This window comes from Pholis gunnellus, assembly GCF_910591455.1.
Source record: "Pholis gunnellus genome assembly, chromosome: 15".
Classification (NCBI taxonomy): Eukaryota; Metazoa; Chordata; class Actinopteri; order Perciformes; family Pholidae; genus Pholis; species Pholis gunnellus.
The window spans coordinates 14389821-14413532 of NC_136542.1; the positions used below are offsets into that span (position 1 = coordinate 14389821).

At 41.8% G+C, this 23712-nt stretch overlaps 5 protein-coding genes across 6 annotated transcripts in view; 1 reads left to right on the forward strand and 4 right to left on the reverse strand.

The window, feature by feature from the left end:
- Positions 1-1961: 1961 nt before the first annotated feature.
- Positions 1962-3209, reverse strand: LOC306707452 (uncharacterized protein). The gene is made up of 4 exons (XM_079174930.1): positions 3095-3209; positions 2898-2921; positions 2566-2733; positions 1962-2208 (listed from the first exon to the last, which is right to left on the reverse strand). Exons 1-4 carry the CDS (start codon positions 3102-3104, stop codon positions 2120-2122), a joined length of 291 nt encoding a protein of 96 aa, XP_079031056.1. The 5' UTR covers positions 3105-3209; the 3' UTR covers positions 1962-2119.
- Positions 3210-3793: 584 nt separating this feature from the next.
- LOC306707451 (uncharacterized protein) lies at positions 3794-6242 on the reverse strand. Its single transcript, XM_079174929.1, has 5 exons — positions 6151-6242; positions 5553-5633; positions 5385-5414; positions 5033-5194; positions 3794-3972 (listed from the first exon to the last, which is right to left on the reverse strand). The coding sequence occupies exons 2-5, from the start codon at positions 5563-5565 to the stop codon at positions 3887-3889; spliced, it is 291 nt and encodes a 96-aa protein (XP_079031055.1). The 5' UTR covers positions 5566-5633; positions 6151-6242; the 3' UTR covers positions 3794-3886.
- Positions 6243-9349: 3107 nt separating this feature from the next.
- On the reverse strand, positions 9350-14638 carry LOC306707323 (interferon alpha-inducible protein 27-like protein 2B). The gene is made up of 10 exons (XM_079174716.1): positions 14544-14638; positions 14424-14465; positions 14121-14282; positions 13062-13142; positions 12882-12933; positions 11708-11739; positions 11110-11190; positions 10942-10971; positions 10590-10751; positions 9350-9528 (listed from the first exon to the last, which is right to left on the reverse strand). The coding sequence occupies exons 1-10, from the start codon at positions 14551-14553 to the stop codon at positions 9443-9445; spliced, it is 738 nt and encodes a 245-aa protein (XP_079030842.1). The 5' UTR covers positions 14554-14638; the 3' UTR covers positions 9350-9442.
- Positions 14639-15153: 515 nt separating this feature from the next.
- LOC306706953 (galectin-8-like) lies at positions 15154-18687 on the forward strand (the record flags this gene model as incomplete). The annotated part of the gene is made up of 8 exons (XM_079174208.1): positions 15154-15219; positions 15504-15592; positions 16650-16860; positions 16961-17080; positions 17208-17234; positions 18093-18181; positions 18264-18429; positions 18538-18687. The coding sequence occupies exons 1-8, from the start codon at positions 15181-15183 to the stop codon at positions 18685-18687; spliced, it is 891 nt and encodes a 296-aa protein (XP_079030334.1). The 5' UTR covers positions 15154-15180.
- Positions 18688-20529: 1842 nt separating this feature from the next.
- LOC306707207 (palmitoyltransferase ZDHHC14-like) overlaps positions 20530-23712 on the reverse strand; it is a 37029-nt gene continuing 33846 nt past the window's right edge. The window contains exon 10 of one of the 2 annotated variants that reach the window (XM_079174568.1): positions 20530-21604. In XM_079174568.1, the coding sequence (XP_079030694.1) occupies positions 21179-21604 (426 nt within the window). In that variant the 3' untranslated portion in view covers positions 20530-21178. Of the gene's footprint in view, positions 21650-23712 lie in introns of both variants that reach the window. The other variant, XM_079174567.1, reaches the window with a different exon arrangement.

Here is a 23712-nt window from a genome sequence, read left to right on the forward strand (position 1 = left end):
TATCAAGATCAAAGTAAATAAAGTACAATGTGAAGTATTTAAACTTAAGAGATCATAATAGTGTTATTCCAGCATGTAAAGCCTGCAGCTACTTTAAGGGTTAACATGTCTTCATTTATATTCATGTGTACCAACAGTTCATTGCAATAAAAAAGGGAGAATTCAATGAAATCTGCTATTTGAGTGAAGGCATATCTTAAATACATGCTGGATGACTCTTAACTGTGTGAAAACACCTTGATGTAATACTGAACCTTTATCAGTGGAGGGTTTGTATTTCCCTCCTATGTGAACATTCTCACCTGCAGCAAAGCTTCCTCAGGTCCCTTTATGTCGTCTTTCGGTGAAAATGAAAAGCTCATTTTCATTTTACAGAAACATATCCAGTGATGAGCATCAAGCTGTAACAGATGTAGTGGAAACACGTTTCTGTATAAAACTGTAGGAGGATTCTGTGTTTCACGGGGGAAAAGTCTCTGCTGGTTTTTTGTTGATGTGGTCTGAGTTAATATTTGATTTAAGAGTATTGCTCAATACTTTGGTTGATGACAAAACTAATGACATTCCCATCAGCCTCAGCTGTTTGTTTAATGTGTTTTATCACGCTTAACTAAAATGGTGAACATGGTTAACATTATACCTGCTGAACATCAGCATGTTGGTATTATTGACATGATGAACATGAAGTTATCATTTAGCTCAAAGCACCACTTTGCTTAAGTGAAGATCTCATCTGTGTGATCATTTCATGACTGAGGCCCAATGTGAGTGATGAATGCAAAGCTTCAGAGCTACATTTTGGTCTCAAAAACTTAATATTACATATTTTTAGAAATGTTTTCCTCACACTTCTGTTAGTCTCATGTCACACCCATGTGATGACTCACATTCCAGTGAGGAGACAAAACAAGTGTTGAATGAAAATGTGCAACGAGAAAAGGCCTGAAAATGACTCTCCAGCCTCATTCTTGTGTTGATTCTCACATCACCGTCATAGACAGACACCACCAGAGTTGCATCCATGTTTAGCTCCAGGTGAAAAGCCTGTGCATGTGGAGCATGCTGGATGGTTTAGTGTTGGAGCATATCAAGACATCCTGGAGCTTGTCGTGTAGACAACTTAACGAATTGAGTTCGAGGCCTTTACTTAGATTCAAGCAATAGTTTTATTTATCACAGAGATATTAGCCGAGCAGTTAAACGTGCACGGTCCTAACAGTTCCTCTCCGATTGAGAGCAACGTGAAAAGGCGCTTGGACACGGCAGCGCGGTAAGTTTTGTAGGTTCTCCTTAGAGGAGCCTATTGGTCAAAGTCAAGTTGCAGGCGGGATCGATTTTAGCAGAGCGACGGCCTGGTTGGAGCACTGAGCATATCCGCTCACACTGGCTCTCGTCCGGGATCCTCCTTCGATGCGTCTTCAGTGTGTGTGTATGTTGTGAAAGCCTAGCCTAACAGGCTCCAAAGTGTGACGTCTACGTTTTGCTATCTCAAGCTGTGGTACTTACTGTTCTCAGCTGGCAGTTTACTCCAAGATTTGATATCAGTGTATAGTTGCCCAAGTGTGTCCTTCAGAGTTACAGTTTTCTCATTCCTTTGTTCAGGCGAGTGCTAGAGCGCCCCGCCTGGAGTTTTAAACCCTTCATAACCTGTAACTCGCAACTCCGCTAATTAGCACATAACGCTCTGATTAAGTGTATTTACATAACAAGCTCAATATGAGTTTGAATGTTATTTTGTTCTGAATCCTGTTCTCATAGTAACAGGTTGTTGATGTTATTGTTGGCACGTTCTCATGTCAATTAAGATTTTTTATTTTTTTTAATTTTTTTTATTGTTTTCAAAGTATAAAATACAAACAGCTGTTTGATACGGTGGGAAATCTATAAGAGAGAAGCAGGAAACCTGCTTCTGGTGGAGATGATGAGGAATTGAAATATTTACAAACGACAGACTGAACCAGTATGTTTCACAGGTTACAATGATTTATTGACCAAAACACATCAGTTGTCTGAGATGACAAAAGTGCTCTTTGGGTAATATACTGATGTCATTTGCTATTGCCTCCTTCATTTGGCAAAAGTAAAAACATTGTAACTGCATCTTGTTCCTTCATGATTCTCAGCTGGTCAGCGATTCCACGGCTGCTCCGATGGCTGCTCCGGTGGCTGCCACAGCTGCAGTGGCAGCTCCTGACAGACCAGCTGCACCTACAGCAAGAGAACACAATTTATATCAGAATATGGAGCTACAGAGAAGCTGGCAAAGTCTTGTTCTCAAACTAAAGGACTAAATAAAACAGTAGCATTATTACACACAGTGTCATTATATTCTAAAAACACTGTATTGTAAAACAAAAGCTAGTAATATCTTTCTGAAATTGTTTCTTTCACTTCCAGGTTTGCAAACACCTGTGCAGCATTTTGTGATACTTCAGAAATATATAAAAGGGAACATAATGCCCCTGTGATCATCATTCCAGCAACGATTAAAATCATTAAGATAAAAAAAAAAAAATTAAAACCACAAAATAAAAATATTTTTAAAATTAAAGAATGTTTGTTTACCTGCTGCCTGCAAACCAGCCACCAGACCTCCTGCTGCCACTCCTCCTGCATTAGCAACTGCAGAAACTGACATAACATTAGCAGCAATGGAGCCTGCTGCTATTCCAGCGGAGGTGAAACCTGCTGCTCCCAGAAAAACAGGAGCCCCGACCACAGCAACCACTGCACCTGGACAAGAGAGAGAACGTTGTTGTTATTGGTCTAATTTGTCAGGCCACTGTAACATGGATCATGAATGATATCAATTTAGTAAATGGCACTTTACATTAAAGTCTGTTTAAATCAGCTGAAAAAGTAAACACATGGGATCCATGAAGGCTGTAAAGTCTTACCTCCAACCATATACGCAGCAGTCCCTGAAATGCAGGATAAACATCGAAATCAACATTCACAGTTCATCTGGCTGATTCAAAGACATTTGCTGTGGTTACTATCATTACTTCTTTTTTAATAAGAAAAGCCTATATCAAAAAACTATCAGTACTTTCAAAGAAACATATCAGTATTGTCAAAGAATGGTGATACTCACCAAGGTCCATGTCTTTGCCTGTTCTGGTTCTGATGAGTCTTGAACTGTGCTGGGTTTTATATACTGAAGGTTAGTTCGGTGCCATTTCTACAAAAATGAAACTTAAAATCTGAACAAAAGAGGGCGTCACCTGTGTTGCCTCCTCCTCAGTAAGGAAAGCTATTGGCTGTCCTAAAAGTCGCCACATGACGTCATTGCATAATTTGCATAATTTAAAAAAGTGAGTAAAAAACACCCTAAATATGTTTAGAACTACAAATGAACTTTCTTCTGTTGGTTCTTTTTTTTTGCCATTGAAATAGGCCATCACTTCTTATGGACCCCATTGTTAATCCCTGTCATAACAGAGTGATTGTCAGTCCGTATAACCATGAGTTTCTCTGATTAATAAGACAGTTATATCTACAAACCGCTCTGCGGACCTGGGCAGCATCAGCGGCCGCATTGCGCATGCGCGATTTCAGGAAGTCGCCAGATTTAGTGAGAACGTCGTCAAGCTTGCAACACTGGGCGTCACTATGGAACATTTACGCAAGCAAAAAATAAAAGTAAATGTTGTTGTTTGTTGTCTTACTTTTTCTGCCAGCAAAAAAAAAAAATATATATATACATGTGGACAAAATCATCAGCATACTTAAGGATGGTGACTGAATTGTCTTGGGCTGTGAAATTGTTGGTGTATAAGGAGAGGAGCCAATGTGATAGGACACAGCCATGATTTATTGAACAAAACATTTTAGTTGTCTGAACTCATAGAAGTGCTGTTTAGTAGGTACACTGAAGTAATTCTCTTCAGCGGAAGAACCTGGTCAGCCATCCCACTGCTGCTCCGGTGCCTGCCACAGCTGCAGTGGCAGCTCCTGACAGACCAGCTGCACCTACAGCACGATTTAACAGGGTTTTTGTCAGAAAGTGGAGCTATACGGAGAAACTGAGAAAGACACCTGTGTAGGATTTTGTGATACTTCAGAAAGATTTAATAGGGCACATAATGCCCCTGTGATTATCATTCCTGTAATGATCCTCCCATCATTAAGATACACAAATAGGAGAGTGTTGTTCTCAAGCTACAAGACGAAAGGAAACAGTGGAACTATTGTCATCACAGTGTAGTACACAGTATCATTCAATAGAACCAACACATTTTATTTTGTTGATTACCTACACCAGGGTTCGGCAACCCGAGCCGCATGCGGCTCTTCAGACCCTCTGTTGCAGCTCCCTGAGGCCACATCCACACTAGCCTACTACTGGAGTCGAGTTTGGAATTTTAAAACGAAAACGATCTCCGTCCACACGGTGTTTCAGCATCGTTTTCGAGATGATCTCCGTCCAGACTAACACGCCTGAAGACGAATATCACGTGACTATTCACGTACACTGGGCATGATGGTGCCGTGTAAACAGGAAGTAGATTGATTGCTTAGTTAAAAAAAATATGACAGAGTAAAAGAGTAGTCTTTAAGAATGAAAGGTCGTGCTTGATACTTTGCTCTGCTGGTGACTGAAGTCTCTGTCGTTCTGGAGATTAATCAATGTTTAGTTCCTTTATAGTTTATGTGTGGACTTCACAATAGATAAGAAACAATAAGAAAAGGAAAGTCCTTCGTTTTGTGTCCGTCCTCCTCAAAGCCGCTAACTGTGACTTCAGACAGCCCGTGTATAGGGCAAAATGACTCTTTGGCTAGTAAAGGTTGCCGACCCTTGACCTACACTAACTATCTACAAACATACACTTTTAAATCTCTATTGTGACAGTACATTACTGTTGTTTCAGGTCCAGGTTTGCCATACACTTCTGGGATCGTATTGGTTTGCACTTTGAAAAGACATTAGAAGTAACGTAGCACGTGATTCTCCTTTTAATGTTCCAGCAATGATCATCTCACCATTATGATACATCAGTAAATCATAAACATATCTAGTTAAGATGTTTACCGGCTGCCTGCAAACTAGCCACCAGACCTCCTGCGGCCACTCCTCCTCCGTTAGCAACTGCAGCAGTCGACATCATTTTCGCACCAATGGAGCCTGCTGCGATCCCAGCGGAGGTGAAACCTGCTGCTCCCAGAACAACAGGAGCCCCGAGCACAGCAACTACTGCACGTGGACAACAACACAGCAGAGAGACAGTTGTTGCTAATGACAGTGTGCGATTTGTTTGGCCACTTTTAGATGGATCATGCATGATACAAGCAAAGCACGTGAATGTGTTTTCTACATTAAGGGGTGTTAAAATCAGTTGAAGAAGTAAACACAGGTGATCCATAAAGGCTGTACAGGGTCTTACTTGCTCCTGCTCCAATGGCAGCAGCCATCTCTGAAACACAAGATAATAAATAGAGACAGACATTTGCCATGGTTATTAGATATCATGATATGTTTATTAGGAAACCATACAAAGAATCAGTACTTTAACTGTATAACATAATCATATTATTAGATTATAGATACTTACTAATAGGAATCATATCTTCTCTACTGGTCTGACGAACTGCCCTGACCTTTATTCTCCTGAGCAACGAAGCACTGTTCAAATCTGAACAAAAGAGAGCGCCAGACAGTCACGTCTACTTCCTCTATTGCACACTCACAAAAGCTGTATTATACGTTAACGTTTGCTCCCCAAACCACGCCTTAAACGGTAAGGGTAAAGAAGAAAACAATACAGAATACGAACGTACTAGTTATTCTAACTTAACTAAACGATCAGCTCTGATAGGGTGTTATTGACTTAAAATTAAATGATTAGTCTTTTTAACTACAATCTCACTATGACACGTTCACGACGCAGCATTGCATCAGACTAACGTTAGATGCAACAGAGACTTGATCAAACAGGCTCGTTTGACATGAACTGCGCCTCGCCTGGTTTATGTCGAACGAGCCTTTTATAATGATCAGCTTGCAAGCATGACGCAGTGAAATTACATTCAACCAACCAACTTGGCATCATTTGTATCTTAACTTAAACACACATTCACCCAACTAAAGAAAACAACAAAAATACTTTATGTCAACATCAATAACAATAATAAAATAAAATATAAACAAACCCTGTGCCCTTATCAGCAAGTCACGAAATCCTCTGTATTTTGGTCAAACAGCTGCTGCCGTTTTGTATTTTATCTAGTTCCTCTACCTTTCAAAATAAAAGCCCATGTTTTTCAAACGTATAAAGAAAATATGAGCTGGCATTAAAACCAACATCATGTATTCTATCTTAGTATGACGGACAGTATCGAAGGTTATTTACACAAAGCATGTCTATCATTTTAACTTTTGTATTATTTATTATTAAAACAAAACGTACCGAGAAAATGTCTGTACGTTCATGTATACCAACAGCTGATTGCAATAAAAGTGGAGAATTGAATATAAACTTCAATTTTCTCCATCCTCTCATTGCTATGATGAACGACTCTAACCTCTGTGAAAACACCTTGATGTGATACTGAACCCTTACCGGTGAAAGGCGGCACTGACCTGCTATATGAAAGGTATCAGCGGCACCAAAGCTTCCTTAGTTCAAAGTTCCTTTGTTATTGTGTTTAGGTGAAAACGGAAGCTCGTCTTCGCTCTACAAAAGGTTAAGACGCTCAATATCTGAATTATTTTCTGTTTAACTTGACCGATGAACATCATATAAACATGGCTGCAGTGACCAATTACTAATAACTGCACTTATATCAAGTCTGTATATCAAGACTGAAATATCTCAACTACTGTTCGATGGATTTCCTTTAATTGTTGTACAAATATTCATGGTCCATGGAGGATGAAGCAGACTGACTTTGGTGTTCTCCTGACTTTTCCTCTAGCGCCACTACGAGGATGACATTTCACTTCACTTTAATAGCCACACAATCAGAGTCAGTGGAAGTTGTTTTCAGTACAGCATGAAAAACTATAATTATCGCCTCTGCCAACAAGTCAACTTGCAGTTTACATCCAGGTCGCAGTGACATTGACCTTTGACTACCAAATTCTAATCAGTGGATCTTTGAACACAGGTGGATGTTTATGCCAAATATGAAGAAATTCCCTCCAGGCGGTCCTCAGATATCGCATTCACGACTATGGACCAGACAGACCTACGACACGAGTTGAATATATTACAATGCAAGATGCAAGGATTAGAAATGAAGAGGCTGTGAAACCGTTGGTGTATTAGGGGAAGAGTCAGTGTGATAACGGCCCTGGGCCTTAACCCAGTCTCTCCTTTCCCACAGGAAGCTCAAGATCCAATAGGGGTTGATGTTAATGTTCATACAGTGAAGAGCTAGAAAGGATTTATGGTGTAGGAAGCACAGGAAACATTTCAGTTGTCAGAGATCACAAAAGTGCTGTTTTGGCTCCTTTATTTGGCAAAATAATAAATATCGTAAGTTTATTTATTTTTTTTCCCGCGGATTAAGCCGACCAGCCACCCCACCGCTACACCCACGCCGGTCACAGCTGCAGTGGCGGCTCCTGACAGACCGGCTGCACCTGGAGGAAGAGTACACAGGTTATATATCTGAAAACTGAGACAGTCTTCTGAAGCCAGAACACTACATGAAACATTGGCGTTTGTGTCACCACAGTGTGGTAGTGTGATTCAATTGTAGTCTACAAAAACGCTTTATTCTGTTGAATACTGCACCAGTTATCCAGGTAAGATTAGTTGTATTAGATTAGTGCTGAATTACTGTTATTGTTTCAGTTCCAAGTTTGCCAAACACTTTAGGAGTAGCTCAACACAGCACATGGTTACTAGTGATGGGTCCGGCAACACCGATGTGTCGGCGCATGTGTCGAGCTCATAGAGCGAAACCCCGTGTCGGTGCACTTATCGCTTTAAGAAAGTCACGTGGCCGATACAGCTGCTGTTTCGCCTGTCACTGAGGCGCCAAACATCTTCTGGCTGTCCCTACAATTTTTGTGCACACCAGCCTCATCTGTGCCATGTGAGCGGGTGTTCTCTAAAGCTGGAGAACTTGCGTCAAAGAAACGTAATCGCCTGAATGCCAAGACATTGGAACAACTTCTTTTTTTGAATACAAATATATAAAAGAAATCCCCTCCCTGCCTCAAAGACAAGTACATAAGCAACTGACATAACATTAGCAGCAATGGAGCCTGCTGCTATGCCAGCGGAGGTGAAACCTGCTGCTCCCAGAAAAACAGGAGCCCCGACCACAGCAACCACTGCACCTGGACAAGAGAGAGAACGTTGTTGTTATTGGTCTAATTTGTCAGGCCACTGTAACATGGATCATGAATGATATCAATTTAGTAAATGGCACTTTACATTAAAGTCTGTTTAAATCAGCTGAAAAAGTAAACACATGGGATCCATGAAGGCTGTAAAGTCTTACCTCCAACCATATACGCAGCAGTCCCTGAAATGCAGGATAAACATCGAAATCAACATTCACAGTTCATCTGGCTGATTCAAAGACATTTGCTGTGGTTACTATCATTACTTCTTTTTTAATAAGAAAAGCCTATATCAAAAAACTATCAGTACTTTCAAAGAAACATATCAGTATTGTCAAAGAATGGTGATACTCACCAAGGTCCATGTCTTTGCCTGTTCTGGTTCTGATGAGTCTTGAACTGTGCTGGGTTTTATATACTGAAGGTTAGTTCGGTACCATTTCTACAAAAATGAAACTTAAAATCTGAACAAAAGAGGGCGTCACCTGTGTTGCCTCCTCCTCAGTAAGGAAAGCTATTGGCTGTCCTAAAAGTCGCCACATGACGTCATTGCATAATTTGCATAATTTAAAAAAGTGAGTAAAAAACACCCTAAATATGTTTAGAACTACAAATGAACTTTCTTCTGTTGGTTCTTTTTTTTTTTGCCATTGAAATAGGCCATCACTTCTTATGGACCCCATTGTTAATCCCTGTCATAACAGAGTGATTGTCAGTCCGTATAACCATGAGTTTCTCTGATTAATAAGACAGTTATATCTACAAACCGCTCTGCGGACCTGGGCAGCATTAGCGGCCGCATTGCGCATGCGCGATTTCAGGAAGTCGCCAGATTTAGTGAGAACGTCGTCAAGCTTGCAACACTGGGCGTCACTATGGAACATTTACGCAAGCAAAAAATAAAAGTAAATGTTGTTGTTTGTTGTCTTACTTTTTCTGCCAGCAAAAAAATATATATATATACATGTGGACAAAATCATCAGCATACTTAAGGATGGTGACTGAATTGTCTTGGACTGTGAAAATGTTGGTGTATAAGGAGAGGAGCCAATGTGATAGGACACAGCCATGATTTATTGAACAAAACATTTTAGTTGTCTGAACTCACAGAAGTGCTGTTTAGTAGGTACACTGAAGTAATTCTCTTCAGCGGAAGAAGCTGGTCAGCCATCCCACTGCTGCTCCGGTGCCTGCCACAGCTGCAGTGGCAGCTCCTGACAGACCAGCTGCACCTACAGCACGATTTAACAGGGTTTTTTTGTCAGAAAGTGGAGCTATACGGAGAAACTGAGAAAGACACCTGTGTAGGATTTTGTGATACTTCAGAAAGATTTAATAGGGCACATAATGCCCCTGTGATTATCATTCCTGTAATGATCCTCCCATCATTAAGATACACAAATAGGAGAGTGTTGTTCTCAAGCTACAAGACGAAAGGAAACAGTGGAACTATTGTCATCACAGTGTACAGTATCATTCAATAGAACCAACACATTTTATTTTGTTGATTACCTACACCAGGGTTCGGCAACCCGAGCCGCATGCGGCTCTTCAGACCCTCTGTTGCAGCTCCCTGAGGCCACATCCACACTAGCCTACTACTGGAGTGGAGTTTGGAATTTTAAAACGAAAACGATCTCCGTCCACACGGTGTTTCAGCATCGTTTTCGAGATGATCTCCGTCCAGACTAACACGCCTGAAGACGAATATCACGTGACTATTCACGTACACTGGGCACGATGGTGCCGGTGTAAACAGGAAGTAGATTGATTGCTTAGTTAAAAAAAATATGACAGAGTAAAAGAGTAGTCTTTAAGAATGAAAGGTCGTGCTTGATACTTTGCTCTGCTGGTGACTGAAGTCTCTGTCGTTCTGGAGATTAATCAATGTTTAGTTCCTTTATAGTTTATGTGTGGACTTCACAATAGATAAGAAACAATAATAAGAAAAGGAAAGTCCTTCGTTTTGTGTCCGTCCTCCTCAAAGCCGCTAACTGTGACTTCAGACAGCCCGTGTATAGGGCAAAATGACTCTTTGGCTAGTAAAGGTTGCCGACCCCTGACCTACACTAACTATCTACAAACATACACTTTTAAATCTCTATTGTGACAGTACATTACTGTTGTTTCAGGTCCAGGTTTGCCATACACTTCTGGGATCGTATTGGTTTGCACTTTGAAAAGACATTAGAAGTAACGTAGCACGTGATTCTCCTTTTAATGTTCCAGCAATGATCATCTCACCATTATGATACATCAGTAAATCATAAACATATCTAGTTAAGATGTTTACCGGCTGCCTGCAAACTAGCCACCAGACCTCCTGCGGCCACTCCTCCTCCGTTAGCAACTGCAGCAGTCGACATCATTTTCGCACCAATGGAGCCTGCTGCGATCCCAGCGGAGGTGAAACCTGCTGCTCCCAGAACAACAGGAGCCCCGAGCACAGCAACTACTGCACGTGGACAACAACACAGCAGAGAGACAGTTGTTGCTAATGACAGTGTGCGATTTGTTTGGCCACTTTTAGATGGATCATGCATGATACAAGCAAAGCACGTGAATGTGTTTTCTACATTAAGGGGTGTTAAAATCAGTTGAAGAAGTAAACACAGGTGATCCATAAAGGCTGTACAGGGTCTTACTTGCTCCTGCTCCAATGGCAGCAGCCATCTCTGAAACACAAGATAATAAATAGAGACAGACATTTGCCATGGTTATTAGATATCATGATATGTTTATTAGGAAACCATACAAAGAATCAGTACTTTAACTGTATAACATAATCATATTATTAGATTATAGATACTTACTAATAGGAATCATATCTTCTCTACTGGTCTGACGAACTGCCCTGACCTTTATTCTCCTGAGCAACGAAGCACTGTTCAAATCTGAACAAAAGAGAGCGCCAGACAGTCACGTCTACTTCCTCTATTGCACACTCACAAAAGCTGTATTATACGTTAACGTTTGCTCCCCAAACCACGCCTTAAACGGTAAGGGTAAAGAAGAAAACAATACAGAATACGAACGTACTAGTTATTCTAACTTAACTAAACGATCAGCTCTGATAGGGTGTTATTGACTTAAAATTAAATGATTAGTCTTTTTAACTACAATCTCACTATGACACGTTCACGACGCAGCATTGCATCAGACTAACGTTAGATGCAACAGAGACTTGATCAAACAGGCTCGTTTGACATGAACTGCGCCTCGCCTGGTTTATGTCGAACGAGCCTTTTATAATGATCAGCTTGCAAGCATGACGCAGTGAAATTACATTCAACCAACCAACTTGGCATCATTTGTATCTTAACTTAAACACACATTCACCCAACTAAAGAAAACAACAAAAATACTTTATGTCAACATCAATAACAATAATAAAATAAAATATAAACAAACCCTGTGCCCTTATCAGCAAGTCACGAAATCCTCTGTATTTTGGTCAAACAGCTGCTGCCGTTTTGTATTTTATCTAGTTCCTCTACCTTTCAAAATAAAAGCCCATGTTTTTCAAACGTATAAAGAAAATATGAGCTGGCATTAAAACCAACATCATGTATTCTATCTTAGTATGACGGACAGTATCGAAGGTTATTTACACAAAGCATGTCTATCATTTTAACTTTTGTATTATTTATTATTAAAACAAAACGTACCGAGAAAATGTCTGTACGTTCATGTATACCAACAGCTGATTGCAATAAAAGTGGAGAATTGAATATAAACTTCAATTTTCTCCATCCTCTCATTGCTATGATGAACGACTCTAACCTCTGTGAAAACACCTTGATGTGATACTGAACCCTTACCGGTGAAAGGCGGCACTGACCTGCTATATGAAAGGTATCAGCGGCACCAAAGCTTCCTTAGTTCAAAGTTCCTTTGTTATTGTGTTTAGGTGAAAACGGAAGCTCGTCTTCGCTCTACAAAAGGTTAAGACGCTCAATATCTGAATTATTTTCTGTTTAACTTGACCGATGAACATCATATAAACATGGCTGCAGTGACCAATTACTAATAACTGCACTTATATCAAGTCTGTATATCAAGACTGAAATATCTCAACTACTGTTCGATGGATTTCCTTTAATTGTTGTACAAATATTCATGGTCCATGGAGGATGAAGCAGACTGACTTTGGTGTTCTCCTGACTTTTCCTCTAGCGCCACTACGAGGATGACATTTCACTTCACTTTAATAGCCACACAATCAGAGTCAGTGGAAGTTGTTTTCAGTACAGCATGAAAAACTATAATTATCGCCTCTGCCAACAAGTCAACTTGCAGTTTACATCCAGGTCGCAGTGACATTGACCTTTGACTACCAAATTCTAATCAGTGGATCTTTGAACACAGGTGGATGTTTATGCCAAATATGAAGAAATTCCCTCCAGGCGGTCCTCAGATATCGCATTCACGACTATGGACCAGACAGACCTACGACACGAGTTGAATATATTACAATGCAAGATGCAAGGATTAGAAATGAAGAGGCTGTGAAACCGTTGGTGTATTAGGGGAAGAGTCAGTGTGATAACGGCCCTGGGCCTTAACCCAGTCTCTCCTTTCCCACAGGAAGCTCAAGATCCAATAGGGGTTGATGTTAATGTTCATACAGTGAAGAGCTAGAAAGGATTTATGGTGTAGGAAGCACAGGAAACATTTCAGTTGTCAGAGATCACAAAAGTGCTGTTTTGGCTCCTTTATTTGGCAAAATAATAAATATCGTAAGTTTATTTATTTTTTTTCCCGCGGATTAAGCCGACCAGCCACCCCACCGCTGCACCCACGCCGGTCACAGCTGCAGTGGCGGCTCCTGACAGACCGGCTGCACCTGGAGGAAGAGTACACAGGTTATATATCTGAAAACTGAGACAGTCTTCTGAAGCCAGAACACTACATGAAACATTGGCGTTTGTGTCACCACAGTGTGGTAGTGTGATTCAATTGTAGTCTACAAAAACGCTTTATTCTGTTGAATACTGCACCAGTTATCCAGGTAAGATTAGTTGTATTAGATTAGTGCTGAATTACTGTTATTGTTTCAGTTCCAAGTTTGCCAAACACTTTAGGAGTAGCTCAACACAGCACATGGTTACTAGTGATGGGTCCGGCAACACCGATGTGTCGGCGCATGTGTCGAGCTCATAGAGCGAAACCCCGTGTCGGTGCACTTATCGCTTTAAGAAAGTCACGTGGCCGATACAGCTGCTGTTTCGCCTGTCACTGAGGCGCCAAACATCTTCTGGCTGTCCCTACAATTTTTGTGCACACCAGCCTCATCTGTGCCATGTGAGCGGGTGTTCTCTAAAGCTGGAGAACTTGCGTCAAAGAAACGTAATCGCCTGAATGCCAAGACATTGGAACAACTTCTTTTTTTGAATACAAATGTATAAAAGAAATCCCCTCCCTGCCTCAAAGACAAGTACATAAGCATCCTCACATTCACATGTTAAAGATATAAAGGTATCAAATATATTTTAAACTTAAATTAAGATATAAAATAATACAATATAAAATACAATAACTTAAATTATATTATTGTATATACTAGGTCATTAAATCATTATGTCAGTTGAGCCTGTCAACTCGGTTGCCTGTAATGATTTTTAAGATCCAGCAGGTGTCAGTATTGAGCAACACAGTGACACAGTACCGATACAGTATCAATACAGTTTGGGTAATGTGCCGCAACGCTTCATGAGGCCTCATCTACCCATCACTAATGGTTACCATTGTTTATCGTTCCAGCTGTGATCATCTCACAAACCATTAAAAAAAAAAAATCAAGTAGGCTAATTGTGTTTATTACCTGCGGCCTGCAAACCAGCAACCAGACCTCCTGCTGCTACTCCTCCTCCGTTAGCAACGGCAGCAGCCGACATCATACTAGCAGCATAGGATCCTGCTGCGATCCCAGCGGAGGTGAAACCTACGGCTCCCAGAACAATAGGAGCCCCAACCACAGCAATCACTGCACGTGAACACAGCAGAGGGACCTTTGTTGTTAATTATGGCGTGCTACTCTGTCAGGCCACTTTAAAATGGATGATGCATGACATTACGTTAACATGCATCAAAGTTGCACAAGGAAACACAAGGCGAAATAAAGTACATGCTCCGGCTCCGGCTCCTACTCCAACGGCGACTGCTGTCTCTGAAACACAAAATGAAAACATTAATCACAGACATTTATATTTGGGACAACGTATAAGTACAACGTTGATTCACTCACTCGGGTCCATATATTTCTGTGGCTTGACGAGCCTGTAGTTGTGCAGTTTCCGTTTTCTGAGAAACGAAACTTTGTATAAATCTGAACACCAGATGGCGCCCCCGTTAACACGGATGTATAAATAGAGAGCTGCACCAGACGCTCATGCATCTGCACCCAGCCAAAGATTAAAACTATGGCGTCGTCGAATAACCGGAAGTGAAACTAATTTAATTAACAATTCCTTAAGTGTAATAAAAGTTGAACATGACTGCACTTCCTTATAAATACTAACGGTTTTCGATTTTTTAAAAACATGCAATTTCAACAGTTTTCGCATTTGTGAACAGCATATTTGTGGTTGATTTACTAATTCATACTATTTCGTCCACAAATCAGCACGCGCTAATCATAATACAAAGTTTTACCAACATTCAACAGTCAACGTGAAGTCAAATGTGGGCCTCCGTTGTTGTTCAGCGGACCTGATCACGTGGTAGGATCGGCGCATGCGCACGGTGTTGCGGGCTGATGGAGTGAAGATGCCCACTGCCACCATCCCCGTGTAGTGCAGGAGACACACAACCCGGTCGTATTTAGCGCAGACACTGTTGTCTTCCAGCAGAGCTGCATGTTGTAGTGTGACACCAGGAGGCCGATGTCTGTGGCAAATGCGAAACACACTGTCCTGAATCCGGTAAGAGGCTTATTATTAATATTATCATCATCATCAGCCCTCTGATGCCATCATGGAATGATCAATAGACCATCATGTAGCCTACAATACAGCTACACTTTAGGTTATGTGCAGCAGTAGCGGTCTACAAACGGCCTGCACACTGCACGTGAACTAATCCGATATATCTGACGGTCAATGTAGGCCTTTATTCCAGCGAGAGGCGTTTCAATTTAGCTCCCTGCTTCAGGTAGCATGTCGTCAGTGCAGTTATCCAGTGTTTTAACGCCAACTCTCCACCTCAGGTGGTCCCATACACAGGGCCCATACCTGGAGGTATGCATCCTGGGGAGATCATCATCATCCAGGGCACTGTGCCCCCAGATGCCGACAGGTAAGACGATGATTGAATAAGAGCAATATACAGATGAAGAGCCACCTTTATGGATATGTCAACGATTTGTATGGTAAACCCAAAAACATGTGGTACTTTAATCTGGGAAAAGGTGTTAACATTGTTGTCTAGTTCAGTGGTCTCTGTTTAAAAAATAATAATTTTTAAACCATTGCACTCCATAGTTATTTCCTTTTTGAGGAAAATGTGCCACCTTTTATGTGGATGTCTAATCAGTGCTGATGGTAAATGTAGTCCACTGAAGAAATAGATTTCCCAGTGCATGCTGACCAAGAAAGCTGATCTCTCCTGATACTGTGCCTACATGTACCAAGATTAATTTAACGGCATCTGTTAAATAAACACCAATGAAGGAAATATTCTTACACCTAAACCGAGAAATACAACCATCAAACATTCACACAGAACTGAGATGGGCTTAACTGAACTCATCATAAAAACACACTTCATTCAAACTGACAAGTCTTAGTTGGTCTTTCCACTGTTCCAACAATCAGCAACTGTGGTTTGAGTAAGATGTTAAAATATGCTCTACACGCTGTATGAAATTGCCCTGCTGGTGTTGGTTGTCTTTTCCAGTTTATCTTCAGGACTCTGAAGGTCTCCAGCACACCTCTGTCCAAGTAACTTACAAAAAATACTTTTTTTTCATATTTCTTTTGGCTGATTACAGATGAATAACACAGTCAGCCAAAACATTGTCAAATTTACACCGTATCAAATCTTCTGCACTCCTGTTTTAGGATGACATCGTGCTGTTGGAAACGCTGTAGTTCCTCCGTATACCAAGTGTTACCGGGATACGGAGGAACAAAACATGTTGCAGCTGTGCCTCAGAAACACAGATAGCATCAGCAACAACTGCAGGCGTTTTTCACACTATATTCCTCACTCTGATTGGTAGAGGTGGTTGAAAATCAGCACGTTTTCCTTTTTTAAGAGGTGCAAACTCCCCGACCCCTTTGACATGCAGTGAACTCAGGTGCCCCCTCCCGCCCTTTTAATAATCCAGCCTCCTTGTGCTACCTCGCTGCAGGTTCCAGGTCGACCTGTCGAGCGGCTGCAGCACCAAGCCGCGCTCCGACGTGGCCCTCCACTTCAGCCCTCGCTTCAAAGGCTCGCCCTGTGTGGTGTGCAACTCCCTGCTGCAGGAGAGCTGGGGCAAAGAGCAAACGCTCCACCAGCTGCCCTACAAACGCGGGGCCCCCTTCGAGACCATCATCCTGGTGCACGAAGACGTCTTCAAGGCCAGTGGACACATGCTGTTTTAGGATGACGGCATCAAAAAACCTATTGAATTTGAGTCAAAGTAAAATAGAATACTAAAATGCTCGTCTTCACCCATAGGTGGCAGTAAATGGCACTCACCTGCTGGAATACAAGCACAAAATCCCACTAAACAGGGTGGACACCTTTTCTATTTCTGGGAAAGTCAAGGTGCACGCTATTGGCTACATCCCAAACTCAGTAAGAACACGGTCATCGTCGTTTGCTTCTATAAGTCCTCACAAGCTGGTCAGATGCGTCTCTTTCACAGACATATCTGATAAATCATTTCTTAATGTGTTCTAATGATTTCTATTTTCTCTGTCAGGCAATATATTCAGAATCAGGTGACTTGGTGAGTTTTTCCTCCTTTTACATAAAGTCTTTGTGCCTAAAATGGGCCTAGTGTCTTGTGATGCCATCAAAACCAGATCACTTTTCCTAAATGAGTCCTTTGTTTGTGCACTGGAGACCGTATCAACTCAGCATGCAGCTCTTGAACGGTTGAAAGGAAATTCTGGTTCATTTATTTTTGAGCTCTGGGGAAAACAACAAAGTCCTGTGAGGCAAAAACTGTTAGTCCTCAGATAGTCAGACAGGTTGTAAACAAGACCGTTACGATAATCTAAAGCACTTTATTTGGAGGTAAAACCCCAAAGCGAAAGCCCCCGAAATGTTGGTAATGTTTCACACTTTCTTTTTAGCGATGATGCCACATTCCCAGATCTTAGATGTCCTATATGCATAATCTGTTGCATTGCTCCTCCCTGTGTAAAAATGTTTGTCTATGTGGCCCCTGTTATCTAAACTAACATATTAATACAATTATACATGTAACATTATGCCAAAATCAAGATCAAAAGTATTGATTAAGAGGTTTCTGAGTCAGAGCGGCACGGATTAGTTGATTATTCGACTCATTGATCAGCAGAAAATAAACTGGCAACTCTTTTCGAAATCAATTAATCGTTAAAAATGACATATTTGCTGGTTCACGCTTTCCAAATGTGCTGATTTACTACTTTATATACTGCTGATATATGATGGTCAACTGAATGTCTTTGGGTTTTGGATTGTTGCCTGAACAAATAAGGCATCTGAAGACATTACCTTGGACTATGGGATGTTATATCTGGCATATTTTTGTCATGAGAAAATACTCTGCATATAATCTGTTGTATAAAATGTATCAACCGTTATACTCTTATTCCAGAGCCTCCCTTATAAAGGCAGTGTACTCAAAGGACTGAGCCCCGGACAGCACATCACAATCAAAGGACAGGTCAGCATGTACCCTCACAGGTAAAGTCACGACTCAACATAAGTTGACTCAACTTTTCTTTAAAAAAGAAATAAAGATTTACCTTTTTTTTTAATCTTCCAGTTTTACAGTGAACCTCCGCAACAGCAGCACGGAGAACATCGCTCTGCACCTGAACCCTCGCATGAAGTCGGGTGTGTTCATCAGGAACTCGTACCTGAGTGAATCCTGGGGACAGGAGGAGCGGGAGCTGACCTCCTTCCCCTTCTCGTCGGGGGATTACTTTGAGGTATGCACCGCCCACAACCTACCGTCTGCTGCAATCACAAGTCGGTCGTTCGTTCATTCTCAGTATGTCGTAATGATTTAACTATTCCGCAGTGTTTTGCTTTCTCAGATTCTCATCCTCTGTCAGCCTCATCAGTTCAAGCTGGCAGTGAATGGCTCACACCTGTTTGAGTTCAGACATCGGGTGCAGGACCTGAGCAGCATTGACCAGCTGGAGATCATGGGGGACCTGGAGCTCAATGATGTGAAACTTTGGTGACTTGAGGGGGGACGGACGGACTCGAGACTTGCACGGAAGCCAGCGTTCCAGATACTGTTGTGTTCTGGTTATCGATGCTAAATTAGCTTAGCCACAATGACCTGGAAAATGGTTGCTGAAAAAAAACTGGCAAATCCCGTACTGACCTCAGGTCAGGTTAAGCCTTGCAGCAAACCACAGGTCACTGGTTTAAGCTAGTCTAGCATTTTGGTGGCCAAGGACCATGGCCGGGCCCTTCCATGGAGTATTGTGGTCCATGTTTCCAGCCCTGGCTAGACGACTGATGCATGAAAGTTAGCTGTGCTGGAGCATCAGGCTGTGAGGCACCATGATTGTTTACAGCTACAAGTTTGCCTTGGTTGAATTTCTTGTACTGTCTCTAGTGTATTTCTGCTGTGATACGCTCTTAATGCACTGTATGATTTAAACTGGAAATATTGCAAATGTTAATAAGCACTTTGCTTTGTTTAAATGCCAAGACAGACCACTAATCAATTGAAGGGCTCCATTCTTTTGGAGCAAGACCCAATGTAGACTTAATTATTATATATTAAAACATTTCTAAATTGCTTTTCTTTTAATCTAATAGGACCTGGCCACATGTCTTTGTTTTATTCTTTATTTTTTAATTTAATCTGCTATAAAAAGGTCAGGATCCTCAGGATTCCTTTACAAAGCGTCCCGTGCACTTGACATTTAAATCAATTTAACATATAATGGTGCAGCTGAACTCAAGCACAGTGCAATACAGGGTCAGTTTCAAATGTAATTATTTCAATAACCTAGTGAATGACATGTTGCAAGCTGTAGAATATCGTAGAATCTGCATCTGTGACCATAACCCGTCTCAAGGAAAAGAAAATCTGGGATGTTTCTTTTCCAATGTCAATGTTCTTTTTGCATTGTCTGTTGTAATTGTTGTAAAATATGTATGAAAAAAAAAAAACTTGCCTATGTATCATAAATGATTTAATAACAAATAAATGTGTTATCATTCCACTGTTTTACATGTGTAGATGGTGTAGATGCATTCATTTATATTATCGACCACAAAACAGGCCGTAAACACGACACTGAGATATTTCCACATTAACCGTGACGGAGTGAACCTGTGAGCAAAAAGTGGCTTTTTGTACACATCAACAGACACAGAGCAACACCAGCATGTCGGTGTCTACCAGATGAATGCACGCCTGATATTCACTCCTTTAGCTAAATGCTTCACTTTCTGCTCATGCTAACTTTGACAACAATCTGGTGCCGAGTGGCAAAACATGTTTTTGTTGACTGAAAACAGCAACAATGCTGTGTAGAGCGAAGGGGAACAACACGCACGTTCCTCACTATAACAACCCATTCACATTACATGTAGTCATCTATGTTTAATAACGGAATACTGGTTATTGCAGCACACTTGACGACTAATGCCTGATATTGTGATGTTAGGTAAAATGTAATTTAATGATCAGAACTACACTTTCCTCTGCAGTACTCCTACACCACCACAAGATGGTAGAAGACAATTAAATGCTGATTTACTGCCCTTTACTAGCCAGACACCTTCACCACTCATCTTTTTTTCTTGGAAGAACCTGCAATAAACATTACTGTGAACTGAGAATTGTTTTAGTCTGTACATCTCTCTTACCAGGAATTCTGTCAGGATGAATGGGAAGTCTCAACTTTGTTTGAACAGCCATAAATGTTTAGCAACTTTCATTGGACATGCTTGTTTTTTAATTCTGTCTCGGACTCCTAATGACCACAGGCAGTCTTCACAGGGTGAACTTTAAAGGACTCACATTAGCACACATTACGCCTTATTAATGCAGTCTTATCTGATAAAAGTTTATGTTTTATTAATATCCACAAGAAATATAATTTGTAAGATTTGTAATAATCGTGGTACAGTACAACAGTCTCTTGTTTTTTGTTGGTTGTTTTTTTTTTTTTACATAGAAAAAGCAGGATGATATGCAACATGATGACATCAACCATTGCACTGCTGAGAATGTCTAAGAAAAAAAGGCAAAAGATACCGGCCAATCAGCAACAGGCAAAACGGCTAAAGTTTGTTTTACAAAATAAGCTGTCAGACCTGTGATCCATTGACAGAAATTCCTAATTTTGACCAAAAAATGTCATGTACTGTCACAACAGCTAGTTTTAGCCTGACATGGCTCACAGACATATGCCACTTTGAGAAGGAAACTCCTCTGTGTCCAGTTTGCAGGAGGTAATGGAATATGCTTCCCTTTAAGTAAAAAAAAAAAAAAAAGAAGAGAAGCATATGTCGGAGCAGTCATACAGGACACCAGCCTAGAAAACATCTCTCCCTGCTCCAACGGAGAGGTCTGGCAACTGGAGGACAACTGGTTTTCACTTCGGTTCAGTTCAATTCCATTCAGTTTCTAGCAGCTGATTCAAACCACAGCCTCTTTCAGTTCTCAAGTCCTGCTGAGGAGAGGAGGGAGGGGGTTATATCCCATTGTCAGACAGAGCTGAGCTTTACCAATCCTCTGACAGAGTCCTCGTGTAGTGAGTCCTGGCTGGCTGGGTTGTAGAAGCCGGCCTGCATAGTGTGGCTGTGACCCAGGGGGCTGCCGCAGGGAAGCATGCCTGGTGGCGAGGGCATTTCCTCTGGCGTGAGAAAGTGGTGGTGGGCCACCGGCTCTTGGAGGGGGTGGCTGTGGTTGTGTGTGTGGCATTGTCCGTGGATTGGCAGCATGTCTGTGGCCTCGTGGCAGCTGAGGCTGGGGGTGGACGTCGGAGGGGTGGGCTGGCCGAGGGGGAGCGAGGTGCACGGGCCGCCCAGGGAGAGGGAGGTGCGTCCGGGTAAAGAGCCTCCGTTTTCAGGGGAGGCCGTCAGGACGACTGGCTCGCTGCTCTGCTGCTGGAGGAGAGGGGTGGCGGCGGCCTGCAAAACGAATTTGGTGCTCTGAATGCACTGGTCTTGGTCACACTGAAGGAATGCAGCGGGAAGCAGGAGAAAGAAGGATACAGGACGGGGATGTGAGAGTCAGGGAGATAGATATGGTGAAGGACGGAAATAGAAAACAAATAACAGAGAGGCAGTGTTAAAAATGAAGAGGGACGAGGAGAGAAGAAACGACACATGGGATCAAGGAACAGAGTGTGTGGAAAGACAACAGAGGAGGGGGTCGGTGATTGGATAAGGGAGAGAAAGAGAACGAGACGTTAGTGCCTGTGTTAGAACCTGCAACAGTTCGTGTATCAGCCCTGGTGGACAAAACAGAGCTGAGGTCAGTAGACAAGAGTTCAAAAGCCACTATTAAGTCACAGCCTCATGACCTATTGATCTCTACTGTCTTGCATTAGAGTGGAAATCACACGTCTAAAACCGGAGCAGAGTAACTGGGTCAGGGTTAGTCATCGATACCACACATCAGCTACAGGGAGATTAGCTTTAACCCTATTGGCCCCATGAGTAGTAGAGACCAGTTACAGAGGAAAGTTGTGCAGGAGTTAAAAAATCGTACAAATAAATAAGTACTCTGATGACTCTTTAATCGCGCACACACACACACACACACACAACTCCCAAAGAAAATTTAAGAAATCGTCCCGAACGTCTCACCTTTCTGTCTCAATGTCACTGACCTAAAAAGAGCAGATTACAGAAGTTGAGCTACAGCAGAAGAGATGATTCTAAGAATTATCAATCTTCTTATCAGCTGTTCTTCGACTCATCACCTTTATGAGCTTGGCTTCACTCCAGCTGGTTGAGAAGACTAAGTAGAGCGAGGGTCATTGGACTGAAATGACACGGAAGCCTCGCTCACAGAGCTACGTCATCAGCGGTGTGTTGGACATAAAGTAAAGAAGGGATCCAGCGCTCTGTCCTGTTTCTCTCTACTTTCAGGCCCACTCATGTTTTATAAAAACAGTCATGTAGTCTGAGTCAGCGCTGTCCATCCCCCACGGCAGACACACACACACACACACACACGCAGAACTACGAGGAACAATATGTACGTGGACTGCTGATGGACTAACCTTGGATAGCAGGCAGCATGTGAAGCAGCACGGGCAATGTTTTGGTTGGCTTTCACACATAGTGATGACACAACATGGATAAGAGAGCTGTTTTTATCCTATATTTGTATTTTATAACTCGATTTCATCACTAAACTGTGTACAGTAGTCAACATACCACCGCAGGATTATGTCATTCTAGTGGTGGAGAGTAATTTAAATTGTTCTCACATGTTACAGGCCAAATTAATAATTGACAATCAAAAATAATGATAAGCTGCAGTCATGCTTTGTTTATATAAAATGAAAAAAAAATGTCCCAAAGCTGGCACCATCTATTTTCCATCTTAACACACGTTTTGAGGTGAGATGGTTAAAAAACGCACCGCTGTCTGCTGTGATTGATAATAACTGGCCTGATTAAGAAGAACAGGAAACTACCTCTGTTCATCATTTATCTTTAACAAACCGACAGTGACTCATCACTCAATGTGGAGCCATGAACAAGGAAATGGTGGTTGATCAAGTTGCACTCTGTGTGTGTGCGTTGTACAAGAAAGGGACAGAGGAAGAAGGAAAGGAGGAAGAAGGAAAGGAGAAAGAAGGAAAGGAGAAAGACAAGGCCAAAGCAAATTATTGTAACAAAACATAATTTCTCACTTCAGACTTTGTCTTGATCTTTGTAATTCGGGTGAACTGACCCTTTACCTGGAGGCTGAGATGACTGCTGTCAATCAAGCTGCCCGCCCGCCCGCCACCCCCCAAACCCAGACGGAGGTTTTATGTTCTCGAGGTTACACTGTTACCATGGCAACCGCTTGCCAGGCTTCTTCATCCCAGGCTGCGTCGCAGACTGAACTACCTCACGGAGAAACAGGGCTTTCATCGCCCAAACGCCACCTCAATGCATTAACCAGCTGCATACTGTAGAAACACAGTGCGAGTGTGTGACGGGCACAAGTCAAACATATCAGTGGATACAAACGTAGAATCCATTCTTTTAAAAAGGATCAGCTCAACCAAGCCAGC